Source organism: Sander vitreus, chromosome 12 (assembly GCF_031162955.1).
Source record: "Sander vitreus isolate 19-12246 chromosome 12, sanVit1, whole genome shotgun sequence".
NCBI classification, from domain to species: domain Eukaryota; kingdom Metazoa; phylum Chordata; class Actinopteri; order Perciformes; family Percidae; genus Sander; species Sander vitreus.
In genome coordinates, this window is record NC_135866.1 from 4,047,721 (window position 1) to 4,062,720 (window position 15,000).

Genomic DNA, 15,000 nt, shown 5'->3' on the forward strand with positions numbered 1-15,000 from the left:
CATACCTGCCCGTTTGCCTGGTTAACAATGAAGACAACAACTCCCATGATCCCACGCAACTTCACGACCTCATCAAAAGTCAGTGTATACATCCATGGTTTAATTTGAGGGACCTCCTAGTGGCAGAATATTACATAATTGAACATTTAAAGAAACAAATACAAAATGTTTGTGTATGCAGGGCAGATTTTATTTTATTTTTTAAATCGTAATTTGGCCAAGAAAATTGCAATTGGTGCATCTCTACTTAGGTAACATGACGACAACAACAACCACACTTCATCTGTTCATAAAGACAGTGAGATGCAGTTGAAAGCTTTGAAAAGTTTATTTTACCTTTTTTTTTCTTTTCTTTTTTTTTGTCAAAATAATCAAGATAATGAATCTACTTGCCGTGTATTTAAATGACATACTTTGAAAGTGGTTGCCAATCAAATCCCTGTTTAGGTTTCTATATTTAGTTTGATGGTTTGTGTGTTTTCCGTCTCTTTCTGCTCAGACCTACAAGGCCTTCCTTCCTGCCATGATTGCCAACAATCACGGCCATCTTGTCAGCATTGCTAGTTCTGCTGGACTCATAGGAGTCAATGGATTGGCAGGTGTGTGTTTTCTCCTCCTCATCATATGCATGTCACTAATGTTACAGCATCTTTACAGCAGTTTTTGTTCGTAGAAAAATTCTGGTTAAAATTGGTAGTCTAATGGTCGGACTGCCACCTCCTTCATTCCGTGTGACATCTTGTTCATTTTAGCCTATTTCTGTTAGGGTCAGATGTCATTTAGTTGAGTTTTGTCCTAACCAATCGGTAGCAAGTTGAGTCTCAGTGGACACAGAAGCTGTAGCTGGTAGCAGTTGCTAGGACCAGTAAACTTAACTTCTTTCATGCCATTCAAAGTTATGTCTATTTATTTATTTTTTATTTGTAAGTCAAGTTAAAACACCTGTACAGCTGCTTTCATGTTTGTCACCATGTTGTGACCATTGGATTGAGCTAGCTATGTCCACATTCTTGGTGGCACGGGGGTACAGGGGTTAGCACTGTGGCTTGTGCTTGTAAATCCTGTCACCTGGTCAGTGTGTTGTTGATCACACAGTTGGAGTTAGGGATGTGCTTAGTAGAGCTGTAATCAGGCCTTAAAAGTTAGGCCCGACAAGGCCCGAGCCCGACAGAATTCGGCCCGAGCCTGACAAGTACATTTTGATTGACAGCTTTTTAAAAGCCTGTGTAAAATAACATAAAAAGACAAAAAAACAAAAAAAAATGAAATTAAGACCGGGCAAAGTTTTTCAGCTCTAGTGCTTAGCATTCTTCCTGTCATTGCCGATCACAGCATCTGTTAAATAACGGGTAAAGCTGATGCATTTCCCAGCCAGTGTTTGTTGTAGCCCATTCTGCTCTGGGTAGAAAACTCCTCATGGTGGTCTTTAAATCAGTAGAAGTGTTTTCTGCCTCAATGAAATATTCACACAGACACAAACCCAAACAACCAATTAACAAAACACAACTATTAAGCCCTGCTGTTAGTGTTCAAAACTGCATTTAAAGATAGCATTTTGATCATGCTGGGTTTAAGGAGAATGCTGACTCTCTTCTCCAGATATTTTACATAATACTGTAGGATACCATAGAACAGGGATCTGCAACCTAAGGCACCTAACCAATGGCACAGTAGCAATAAGTGTGCAAGACAATGTTTTGGAAATGTTTCAATCCCCATGCCAAATTACCTCGTTTACAGCCATTGACAGAATCGCAGCCTGTTATTTACGGTAGTTTGATCGACTTTTCCCCCCATCTGCCTTGTGCGAAGACCCGTCTTATTCTGCCTCTGATTGGCTCGTTGCCTTCTTCACAGAATGCAGTGCGAAGGAAAAAAGTAACTCTGCCTGAGCGGGCACGGTAGATGATGTACACAAACAAACAAATACTGTATAACCATTAGGGTTGGGTGTCTTTCACATTTTTAATTCTGAAATTCCATGCCGGTACCCAACGGTACATTTATTCTGTACTTTCCCTCTGTAATAACAAAAAAAAAATCCCAAAACTATTTATTATATTTACTAATTTTATTTATTTAGAAAATGTACACACCAAACAACATCAACATCAACAACAATCATGAATAAAATACACACAAAAAAAAAGCTGGGGGGGGGGGAAGCGCCGCAATTTCAAAAAGTTTTAATACTTTTGTTGTTGTTTAGCAATCTGAGTGACTTGAGTAAAGAATTCAGTTCTATGAGAAAAGGTAAAACATTTAGTTTATTAGTTCATAATGTTGTTGACAGTCCCCTTTAATTACCTGTACAGTAAAAGGAGCAGCTTTACCCTCTATGGCATATTTCCAGCTGTAGGCCCCGGCCAGTTGTCAACAGGCATCCTAAAATATAATGGTTACAAAATTTAAATAAAATAAATTACACTACATTTATAATTACAGCAGGCCTAAGCAAAAGGGAGTAACACATACAAAAATGTGGCACACAATTGGAGCAAACACAGATGACGGCAAAGGCATCAAACAGTTCATGCAATAAAAACCATACAGAGGAGACAAGGGAAAAGAGAATAGTCACGGCGGCCACATTGACGGCACATAAAAGACATAACATGGAGGCAGGCAGCTGAGATGGAGCGGCAACAATAATGACTCACAATGTCACATCAAACACACAGATTAATGTGTGCAGTTATAGTTGTCGGACAGCCATATTTTAAGGTGTGTTGTAAAGGTGGAATATGTATGTATATATTTGATAGTGGTGGGCAGTGAATTCCAGTTTTGTATTGCTGAACAGAAAATGAAAATTGACCAAATGTGCTTTTCTTTTCTTTAAGATTTGTTTTTGGACATTTTAGGCCTTTATTCGGATAGGACAACTTACACTTGAAAGGGGGGAGAGAGAAGGGAAATGACATGCAGCAAATGGCCGCAGGTCGGAGTCGAACTCGCGGCCGCTGCGTCGAGGAGTAAACCTCTATATATGGGCGACCGCTCTACCAGGTGAGCTAACCAGGTGCCCAAATGTGCTTTTCTTGAATGGAATTAGAAGGTCACCTTGTGTGGTGCTTCTGGTGATCTGATTGCTGTTATGTTGGATTATGAATGAGTTAAAAGTAGGGAAGCGGTGTTATGCTAAATGTTGTAGACTAAACAGATGTTTCTGTATTTGATTACATCTTCCCAGCTCAGCAGTTTACGGTTATTTAGGATATTACAATGATGTGAACTGTTAGGCTTCTGGGCCAAAACTTTTAGGTTTTTTCCGTAAGTGACGAGCCAGTAGTTTGGTCCCAGTTTGTCAAACAATGTGTTAGATGTGACATAATCATGGCATCCATAAATACTTAAATTGTAGCACAATACTAATGTTTTGACCTGAAATGGTTATATTCGACACAATGTTACATTGTCTCTTTGTGAAAAACATTCCTTCAGTTTTAATTACATTCAGTTGAAGGCAGGAACGATTTAGCCAATTGGTGATCTGATCCATACCTGTGGTGAGTTTGGCAGCAGCCAGATGTTTTGTCTTGGCATGCACATATACTACAGTGTTGTCTGCATACATTAGTGTTTTGATATCAGAGCAAACTGACGGCAGATCATTAATATATAAACTAAACAAAAGCGGGCCAAGTATGGATCCTTGTGGTACCCCTGTGCATAAGTTAAGAGATGATGAAAGATGATTGTTTACAGAAAAGATACACACTTCTCTGCAACCTTGGAGATTACAGGTAGAATACTGATTGGGCGGTAGTTACATATGTTCAGAGGGTCATCTTGATTTAAATATGGGAGTTACAATTGCAGTCTTCTAGGTAGTTGGGAATATCCCCTGTAGCACTGACTGGTTGATAGTTTGTGTGATAGGGTTGGCTATGTGTTCTGTGATTTTAAAGGGATGGTTTTGAGTAATTTCACCAATTAAAAACTTTGGATATACCAAAAAACTTTCAGCAACACCGGTTGATTGTGCAAGATCCCGCACAGAGCACATCTATTGCCGGAAGAGACTAACAGTAAAGAAGGAGCAAGAAGCGAGAGAACAGCAGAAGAGATTAACGGAATGGCAGAGTTTGAGGTTAGCATCGAATGTGACGATGAGTGGCTCAATTTGGAAGGTTGACCATACCTATTCGAGCCTGAATACACAGACGAGGAGCTACAACTAATTGAGGAGAATCGGAGGGCTAGCTAGCTAGCAGCGATAGCAGTAGGGCTGTCCCAAACGATTTAATCTAGTGATTATTTTTTCGATTAATCTAACGATTAATTTTTCAATTAGCGATTATTTTCCCATTGCTCAATTATTAACAATTTACACAAAACACATTTCAATAAGGTTCAAATCTCTATTTATTAAAATTGTTTAACACTGCACTGTTCAAGTAACATGAATTTGTATTGCAACCTGAAGTCAGATGTAGGCTATCAATCCAACAACAAAATAAAGTCACTTTCAGGAGGAATAAAAAATAAAAACTTAAAGTAAACCGAGCAAGTGCAAAAAGAGTAATCTGTATTTGCTTATTTTAACAGAAGTAGGTAAAATAATGAATAAGCTCTTGTTTAACATCCAAGCTCTTCGCCCTTTAATCTTACAGTAAAAAAGTGCAATTTTAGCAACATATGAAATCCGATGTATCAAATAAATTCAACATAAGGCAAGTTGCAGAGTGTCTAATATAACAGTCTGTAATCAATTGGGTCACTCATGATGATGGTAAACCAAATCAACTAACGTACCGTTGGGCTACTATTGGGAACACATTTGTCACTATTTGTTAATTGCACATGCTTGGGAGTAAAGCTTAGATCGGGCACCGCCTGGCCCAACACATTAACTGGAATTATGAGCCCGAGCCCGATTTTTAACCCGACAATTTGTTAATAAGTGGGCCGTTATAACTGACGTTATAAAGGACTCGTGAGATATCTGAAACAATCTGGCCTTGTTGTGCAATTATCGAAGACAGTGCTACAGATGGGGGAGACACGATTTAGCACAGTTTACCTCACACTCAAGTCAGTGCAGGACATATACCCAGAGCTGCGGGAGAAGCTGGAGAGGCATAGCTTTCTCCCCACCCAATTAGGCTAATAAAGTAATGATGAAATAAACGCAAATGCTTGATCAAGGGCCTGGCCCGACCCGGCCCGTGGGTCAAGTTCGGGTTTGGGCAGAGAATCTAAACTCTGCTTGGGAGGGAAAGGGAGCAGAGCAAAAAGGTAAGCAGAACTTATGGTGATTTGCTGCTTTTATCCTGACTCAGTGATGCATTTTACAAAGTCTACAGACTACCACGTTGTTGTTGGCATTAAGAGTAAAATACTCCCACACTTTAGAAGACCGTGTGCGAGCCTTTTTCTCAATGTGTTGTTGAACTCGTGAGGAATCCATACTTGGAGGCAGGCAGCTATGTTTTTTTTAGATTTCTACGCGTGATGCTTCGACACAAATTATTTGTGTCGACACATTTGTACTACTGTAGAAGTTTAGTACCATTCCGGGCATTATTAGTGGGGTAATTTACGAGATACACCTTTGGGTCCATTAGCGCCTGCACTAAGCCATTCGGCTGATAGCACTAACTCGCCCAATGTTCGACCAAGGGACAAAAAGCTTCTGGGGGGGTGTTTGGCTCGAGGTCATGATGCAAAGGACCCTAGGGGGAAATTACTCCGAGCCATCCCTTTTAAGCATTTTAGAATCCATACCATAAATATCCTTTGCTGTTGAAATTTTAAGATAATTAATAATTGCCATTACATTCTTAATCTGTTCCCAGATCCGCTTTGCGTTACCCTTTGCCTCATAAATAATTGTTATAAAAAAAATGTACTTTAACCTTTCTGATCACTTCTCTATTACATAATGAAGTGAACCTATGCCTATCACTATTTAACTCGGTTTGTAATGATATTTTTAATGCAGAGTCTCTTTCCTTCATCGAATTAAATGTTTCAGTATTAAGTGCATGGTTTTTTTTCTTCCTTTGACCGTTCTAATAAACTCCTTAACTACACTATGTACGTAGCTTGGTAGCAAACATTTTGCAATGTGCTTCTTTGTTGCTCCCAGTAATTATATTTTTCTAATCAGTCAGCTGTACTGCTCTTTGAAAATTAGCCATTTCATTTTTTGGAATCCTGAGTTGCTCCACAGGTTTGTTAGAATGATGAAAGCACTTCTTTGTTAGTTTTCTTGACAATAATGTCAGATTATGGTCGGACAGTTCAGTAAAAAAAATTAAACGTTTTTATAATTCTTTCAGCTTTGTTACAAAATATTAAGTATATCTGGGTCTGGGAGGATGTGGTTATTCTAGTAGGACCTTCCAACAATTGTGAAAAATCCAGACGGTCTGTGATCTGCTTAAGGGATTTCCCATTAGTCTTATCCAGCCAGTTACAATTTAGATCGCCAAGTAGTATTACCTTGGTTTTAAAATGACATGCTTGAAGTAGCTTTTTTAAATGTGAAATAAAAATCATTATTAGAGGAATGCATTAGATACATTTTGTTTATGAAGAAGACAAAGTTAGTTGGTTTCAAAAAAAGTAAGTATTTATAAGGTAGAAAAGCTAGCTTCCAAACTAAAAGGGCTTGCTGATGGAATTTCGATAATTTGATTTTCAGACGAAAAGAAAGACCTCCTCCAATTTTGTTGAAAATGTGATTAAACCAGTTAACTTTAAAGGTATAAACAGTGTCAACTTATGCTTTACTATTGGAAAGAAACACTTTTCCTAAGTTTGTGATTTATTTACCCCCCCCAAAAAACTATAAATTTTCGTCTAGGGATGTAAGAAAAAATCGATACACTTGAGTATCGCAATATTTTATTTTGCAATACTGTATCGAAATTTCAAAAAGGCAAGTTTGATTTTTATTTTTTTTATAAATATTCATGTAAGACAGTGGTTCACGTTTATCTTGTGTTTAAACCTCCTACCGCTAGATGGCTGTGCTGACACGCACCACTAGTGTCCTTGCCTAACAGTGCCTAGCAGTGCCTGACTTTTTGCTAGAAGCTAACAATGTAGCTATAGCTGAACTTTGGCCTACTCCTGCATATAAAAATTAGCTCACTAAGAACCTGTGAACCACAATCCCAAACTGGCAGTTTGATTTTCTGTTAACCTAAAGTAAACTTCTTTGACTTTTATGAACATCATGTCTTTTTTTTAAATATTAGTTTTTCTAAAATTATACTTTAAAAAATCCCAATATATCGCCTTACGCACAGTATCGAAATATATTGAATCGTGACCTACGTATCGTATCGCCAGATTCTTGCCAATACACAGCCCTATTTTTGTCTGTGGCTGTTAAGTCATTTACAAATGAGGATCAAGATTAATACACAATAGGGAATATAATGTACATTTTAATGGTATTTTTTTCTGAGGTAAAAGCTAGGAGTTGTGGAGTGCCAAAAGGAAGTTGTTTAGGGCCTTTTCTTTTCAATCCATCTGAGGAAGCTATGTACCAAGTTTTGGGCAGATCGGAGATAAACACTAGGACAGCGATTGTCAACTGGCGACAGAATAATAATAAATTCAGAAAATGTGAAGAGGAAAAAATGGTATAATTCTGGTGTTAAGCATTTCGAGCATTCACATCAGGTAACATTCCACAGAGAGAGCGCAATTGGGCGTGGCCTACATCATGTGATTCAGCTTCATTCAATGAACACCTGGATTAAAGGTTTTTAAATATGTGACGTGTAATGTGGAAGTTATAGATCAAAATGCATCTACCTTGAGTATAGCGCCACCTAATGGTCCACATGTGTAGTATTTGGTATGTGAGGTGTATAACGATTATCCATCTACCCTTCAAATTGGTAGTTGCTCACAATAGTGTAAGAGGTGAATCCAAATGTGGTTCCAATAGGTCATGCCCACTTTGACCATTCAGTACACTGGTCACAATAGCCTCACCCACCCAGCCTTCGCTCAAGCAGTTACATCTCCTTGGTCAACCCAAAAGCCCACACCTCCTCTGGCTGCCATTCCTTCCATTTCTCAGCTGCAGTTGATAGCATTTATTTTGGGCGAGATATGCAAATGTTTGTGTTTTCATAACTAGCTACACAAATTTGTTCATTTGTAATTTTCGCATTTTCTAATGGAGCAAAATTCTTTTGAAAACTTTTTGTCAGTCTGGAGATGCGCTAAGTTTCGTGCAGATCAGCCTAGGTGGAGTTCAATAAAGTAGATGTCACAATTATTGCGATTTTTCGTGCGTTTAAGTCGAGGTGGAAATGGGCATGGCCTATGTCATGTGATGCAGCACCATTCAGGGAATGCGTGGATATAAGGTTTATAAATGTGCGATGTTTGGTGTGGGAGTTATAGGACAACTTATTTTGCTACAGCGCCACCTAGTGGCACAAGTGTGTCATTTTTTGTGTGCCTTAGGTTCCTGCAGAGTTCTGGACCAGTCCTGAAAATGGCTCTGCCTGACCATAGATGGTTTAGGCTGTAGCCACACCTTCTTCATTCCAGAAATGCTGTCATTTTTTCAGATATTAGTACTGTACTCGACAGTCATCAGAGAGTCATTTTCTGCTGCCTCCCTGTAGAACTAGTTTAATACAGAGGATAGTGAATTATCGTGCAATGGTGGCATGGAATTCATTAGCGAGCTATGGGATTTTAGAAAGGGGGGAAAAAAAGAAAATGTTTCCATAAAAAGTTAAAATTGTATTTATTTACAGAAGAAATGGTGTAGAATACTATAGATTACATATATATTTTTTTATGATCTTGAAGATTTAAAATTGACTTTGGCAATTAACTTTGAGCTATCTATCCTTTTTTGTCACCTATAAGATACTTTTGCAGGTACTTGCTTTCTGTTGAACTATTGAAGATATAAATGATTGTGAGCAAATGTATAGCTTAGACTTAGGTTAGATTACGTTTTGGGCTTGTGTTGAGTGTTGTCTGATGTATTTGTTTACTTTTGTTACGAGTATGAATGTTATTTATGTAAGTTTGTTTTATTGTACCTTTTTTGGAGTATGTTTTTGCTGTTCGTTTCCCCCCTAACCCTTTTAATGTAATTTCATAAAATTCTGACACAGTGGCAACATGCACACAAACAAGGCATAATTGGGCAACAGTGTGTCAGTGACCCTTACAACCCTTACCCACTCACAGACCAACCCAAATCAGGTCAGAACCAGATGGGGACGGACAACACACACACACACACACACACACTCATATAGACATACGGACCAAAAAAATAAATAAATGTAATGGCAGCTGCATTAGAGCAGTAGAGTAGTGGGGGGAAAAAAAACGTAGGTCTCTCTTGAGTCTCGATATGTTGAATGAGGATTCCATGTATCTAAGAACTTCTTGGTAGAGCCTCAGAGTGAGAATCTAAACTTTTAAAGCTTTAAATTGTAAAGCACCTCCTTAATCCAGCGGTCATGTGTTAGGGGTCCGGTGAGTCTCCAGTTGAGCAGGATCAGCCACCGGGCTAACACGGTTGTAAAAGCCAGGGCCCGCTTTAGTGCTACAGAGAGGTTGGTGTCAGGAGGAGTGCCAAAAATGACTGACAATAGATTGGTTGGAATGGTCTGGTCATAAACTCTGCTTGTGTCAAAAACACTTATCCAAAAGGCTTCTAGCTTAAGGCAAGACCAGAACATATGACTGTAGTTGGCAGGGGATTGAAACTGTTCCAAAACTCTTAAAATCACAGGGAGAGTACTGGCTGGATTTGATTTGTACAGAAGTAGGTCATCCACATACAGTGAGACTTTGAGTTGTCGGACAATCCAATACCTTTGAAACCTTCCTCTGAGCGTAGCCAAACGGCCAGTGGTTCTATCGCGATGGCGAACAGGAGTAGCGACAGCGGGCAGCCCTGCCTGGTGCCTCTCCAAAGGGAGAAGAGGGGTGACCGCATATCATTAGTTTGATCTGAGGCCACCAGGGATGAGTATATTAGCCTGACCCAAAGAGTAAAATTGTTACAGAGGCCAAACCTATCCATTACCTCATATAGGTACCTCCCCCCGACCTGGTCGAAGGCTTTTTCGGCGTCGAGGGAAACCACTAATTCTGGGGTTTCATTGCTCGACGAGTAAATGATCTTAAGGAGACGCCTAGTGTTCTGGGAGGACTGTCGGCCTGGCATAAACACTGTTAGAAATAATAGAGGGCAACACCCGTTGAAGATGGATCATAGAACTTATGTTTAGGAGTGATATTGGTCATTAGCTACTACAAAGCAGGGGATCTTTCTTTCATTTTTTTAGAATTAGGGAGATAGTTGCCCTCAACAGGGTGTCCGGTGGGCGATGCTGCAGAAACGCTTCGATGTACACATCTTTTAGGACTTGCGCGTGGAGAGCTCAGAAAGTTTTGTAATGTTCTGCAGTAAAGCTGGCTGGGCGACTTACCGATTTGATTGATGACTCCTTGAACCTCAGCAACAGTTATGAGTTCACCCAGGGGCAGACTGGGACAAAAATTCAGCCCTGGCACTGTAGCCACACCAGCCCACATTACCACGCCCATGCAGCCCCACCCACGGACACGTCACACGTGCATTCACTAATTACATTTGTGTACAGATGGTGAAATAATAAAAACAGTACCTTTTTTATGTACCTGATTTTAAACATATAATGTAAGTGACTGGCAAACTATGCTTACTACTTTTTAAAGAGCACATGTTTATAACAAATTTACACATACAGCAAAAGAAAAAGAATCTGAGGATGTTGTAGAGTCTGTGTGCTGTCTGTTTATGCCGTTTGCGTGCTGTTACCGTCATTCTTTACAGTACGTTGTTCTTTGTTGTCACTGTCTGTTCGATTCTCCTTGTTTCTCTCTGTTGACACTGTACATATTGTCGGTCTGATTCTCCATACTTTCTCCACATATTCTGTTTTAACTCTCTAACTCTGCAATTTTAATATGCTTGTATGGTAAGCATCTGTTGTATCGCCGTAAAAGTTCATAACAACACACAGCACAGTTCTTACATGTTGAACAACTTTTATTCATAATCTCTACTTGTTCTTCATCAGTTCCATCTGTAGGTATCTCTCACAATCCTAGTTGTGTACTCCACTGCAGACTTTTTCAGTCTCTCCCATTGACCAGCGAGACTAGTCTGCTTACACTGCAAAGTGACAACAGTGCTCCGATTGTCAAACTTTAGTAAGCGTGTGCTTAGTTCTGTGAGCGACATGTTGGGCAATCCACTATCTCTGATCTCCGAGAATCTTCTAGGGTCCAGATAAGCAAGGTCGGCAAACAATGTTCCATGTGTTGGAAAGCATTGATGGATGCTTTCAGTGACTGTGTCCATAATGACATGGTGTACCTTAGTCTTGGAGGCCATTTCCACGTCCCTTTCCACCTCATCCTGTGCCAAATCCCCTGGCATTGTCTTCTTTTTCCTTATCCTTTTCTTAGGCAGATCAGTTTGCACTTCCAGTTCGGTGTCTTCATCCTGTTCTGTTCTTGACTTGCCATCTCTTTAATAGTTGTCAAGAATGAGAACCACATCCACAAACAATGCATTTTGTGGGTTGCCAAAAAATCCGAAGACCTTCATCAGAGCAGCATCCTTGGCCCACCAGCGTGTTTCTCCTATGGGAGAGAGCCATCTGTGGTGAAGGTCCTGACTCTTATTCTCCCAGACATTCATTCTTTGATAGGACTCTCGATTGAAAACTGCTAGGTCATTTAGTAGTGAGAATAGTGATGCACTTTCTACAACTACTCTTGTGGTGTCTCCTATCACAAGATTCAGGACATGTGCGTAACACCACACATGTACTTGGTTTGGAGAGTGTGAAGGAAGCAAGGCGGAAAAGCCCTTGTACTGGCCTTGCATTTTTGCAGCTCCATCAGTAGAATTACCAATACAATTACTCATGTCCAGTTGTTGTGTATCAATGACTTATTTAACTAACTGACTAACGTACTTCCCAGATGATGCCTCACAACTGACAACGGCAACAAGTCGCTGATGGACAACATCAGTCACATAGCGGAGGATGACTGAACATTGGTCTTTTCCAGAGATGTCTTGTGTTGTATCTATCTGCACTGAGAACATTACAGCTTGTGTAACTTCATAGCTACTAGATTTTTGAATAATGCATCGGATGGCATCTATTACATTATTGACTGTATGTTTAGAAATCAAAGTGAGAAGGGAGCTTACAACTGTTTAATACAATGTAGGCTACTGTCAAAAAACACTGTGAAGCTAACTAGAAGTAGTGTGAATTTCTTTCGCTAACCTTTTCTACACCGCCTTTTCTCTTTTTACGGTCCATCTAGCTTTTACTGACAACCAGCTTTTAGCTTGTGTTGCTCTCTCTCTCTGATGACAACGTGCTTGATTTTGACTGAACGCAACCTCTGATTGGGTCGGTCGGCCCATCTCGGGACCAGGCCGGCTGTTGCCAAATTAATAATAATAATAATTGTTATAACCATAGTGAAATCGTGCAAGCGATTAAAAACCCGTCCTATGCGCGGTCGGTCTATAAAGACAATTTATTTGTATATTTCAAAAACAAAAAATCTGACCGGCCCACATTTAAAAAAAAATGGTCCGGCCCATCTGGCATTTGCTAGGGGTGGGAAATATAATCGATTCTTAGATGCATCGCAAGTTACTGTCTCCAGACAAGTACAAATCAGAAAACAGAGTGACTGAAAGAGGATGGGATAATGGACAACTTAGAATTCAGAAGAGTGCAGCAAAAAAACGCACAAAAATGGGCAAAAGGAAAAAAAAATTAAACTTTGTATATATACACATGATCTAAGAAGACATATATATATATATATATATATATATATATATATATATATATATATATATATATATATATATATATATATATATATATATATATATATATATATATATATATATATAGAATAATTAGGCAAAACCCATTACATCTGACCACCACATGTTTCATGTTCTAAGAAGCCAATTATCCACCTTTAACATGACTGAGCCTCTGACATGGAAGATTACTGTGCGAGAAGGTGACATTCACAAGCATGTTTAAGGCTTAAGCATGGAATGACTACAAAACAAAAACCTCAGACAAAACATTTCATTAAAACTTGTGTGTGACAAATACTGTATATGTCAAAAATCTAAGCTTTGTCTAGCTGCTTTGTCTAGGAAGTGATTAGCAAACTCTGAGTAGCAAACTCAGATTTATATGTATATTTCTAAAAATGACGCATGGAAATGTACATAAAAAAAATGGTTGCATCGATATGATATCAAGTTTAGAATCGAATCGTTAGGTGCCAATCGATTCCCACCACTAGCATTTGCCAGAATTGCGAGATGGGCAATCCGCCCCTGAGTCCACCTAAGTCTCTTGTGGCTTCATCGTCTATTTGTGGAAAGGTTATACCATTGAGCATGCCATGTACAATGGGAGGGCAATCAGAAGCTCAGCGTAGAATTTGGCTTGGTTCTGCTAGATCCTAATGGCTGGAATTAACCGTGAGGTCACCCTGGCTCTGGCCTGATGGGCTAGAAGCTTCCCAGCTTTATCCCCAGATACAAAAAAGTGTTGTCTGGATTTAAGCAGTCGTATATTATATTTTACCATATATCAATATATTGTCCAATACATTTTTTTCTAATTTTAATGCTCTTATCAACATGGAAAAGTGGATTGGCTTGCATTGTGCTTTTGTCGCCTGGCTTTGACGAGGGGGTGGAGAATTTGCATCAGCTGTGTGCTTGGCCATCAAGTTCAGACTGGACGTGCTGCGATGATGGTTCCCAACGACAAAACACACAGATCACTTTGGTCTTGTCAATGGAACCATTTGGCAACTTTTTAAAAGTAAACTTTCCATTCAGAATGTTATTGGCATCCATTTCGGCGTCTCGCGCTCGCCATCCACTCAAAATGTAACGTTAGCCTGCTACTCTTTGGCCGGCTCGCAAGCCCAAACAAGTGTGTGCGGCGTGCCTGTTGTTTTGTTTCCGGTCTAGCTAGATCCGGTGTGGTGTTGTCGTTTTTCTAACTTTACTCATTGTTGCAACAGCATGTGGGGAAAAAAAACTACAAAGTTTGCTATTCCAAAAAGAACGTTAATCTCGTGATAAAAAAAATTGACGCCGTTAAAATAGGTTTGCGTTAATAAAGCGTTAATATAATATAACGCTAAAAAAAAAATATATATATATATATATATATATATATATATATATATATATATTCCACTGGGGGGGGGACTGCGACTTACAATGACTTACGAAGATACATAACAGCTACAAGTGTATGCACTATACAAGATTTACCCTATTGTACTTTATCGACAGGAATTGATGGGTCAAACAGCCACCCACAAATAGTCTATAAACAAAACATCAGGCTGTCTTTGAGATTTCACATGAACAACGGTTAAAGTTACTCAGGCTACCGAAGAATACCATAATTCCTCTGTTCGATCAATTCAATTTTATTTATAGTATCAAATCATAACAAGAGTTATCTCAAGACACTTTACAGATAGAGTAGGTCTAGACCACACTCTATAATTTAAAAAAACCCAAGAATTCCAGTAATTCCCCCAAGAGCAAGTGGCGAGGAAAAACTTCCTGTTAGGGAGAAACCTGACCCAGGCTCTTGGTAGGTGGTCTCTGGCGGTGCCGGTTGGGGGTGTGATGAACACTGGCAATAATAGTCACAAAAAAGATAATGAAACTATGACTAGAAATAGTAGTTGTAGTAGTTCATGGCGTAGCAGGGCACTGCAGGGCGTTACAGGGTGTAGCAGGGCATAGCAGGGTACTGCAGAGGGTAGCAGCTAACTGAGAAAACATTGGAGAACCCGTTTGCAATTATGTAAGCACATAATGTAATCTGAAAACTGCTGCCCTGATTAAAAAAACAATGCAACTGATCTCAGCTGGTATTCTGTCTATAATGGAGTGGAATGGAAATTTCTAAG

General features: G+C 39.4%; 1 protein-coding gene across 3 annotated transcripts in view; it reads left to right on the forward strand.

Annotated features, from left to right (window-relative positions):
* LOC144526270 (epidermal retinol dehydrogenase 2-like) overlaps window positions 1-15,000 on the forward strand; it is a 76,330-nt gene that overhangs the window by 12,609 nt on the left and 48,721 nt on the right. For all 3 annotated transcript variants that reach the window (XM_078263622.1, XM_078263620.1, XM_078263621.1), the window contains exon 4: window positions 500-599. In XM_078263622.1, coding sequence (XP_078119748.1) covers window positions 500-599 — 100 coding nt within the window. The remainder of the gene's footprint in view (window positions 1-499; window positions 600-15,000) is intronic.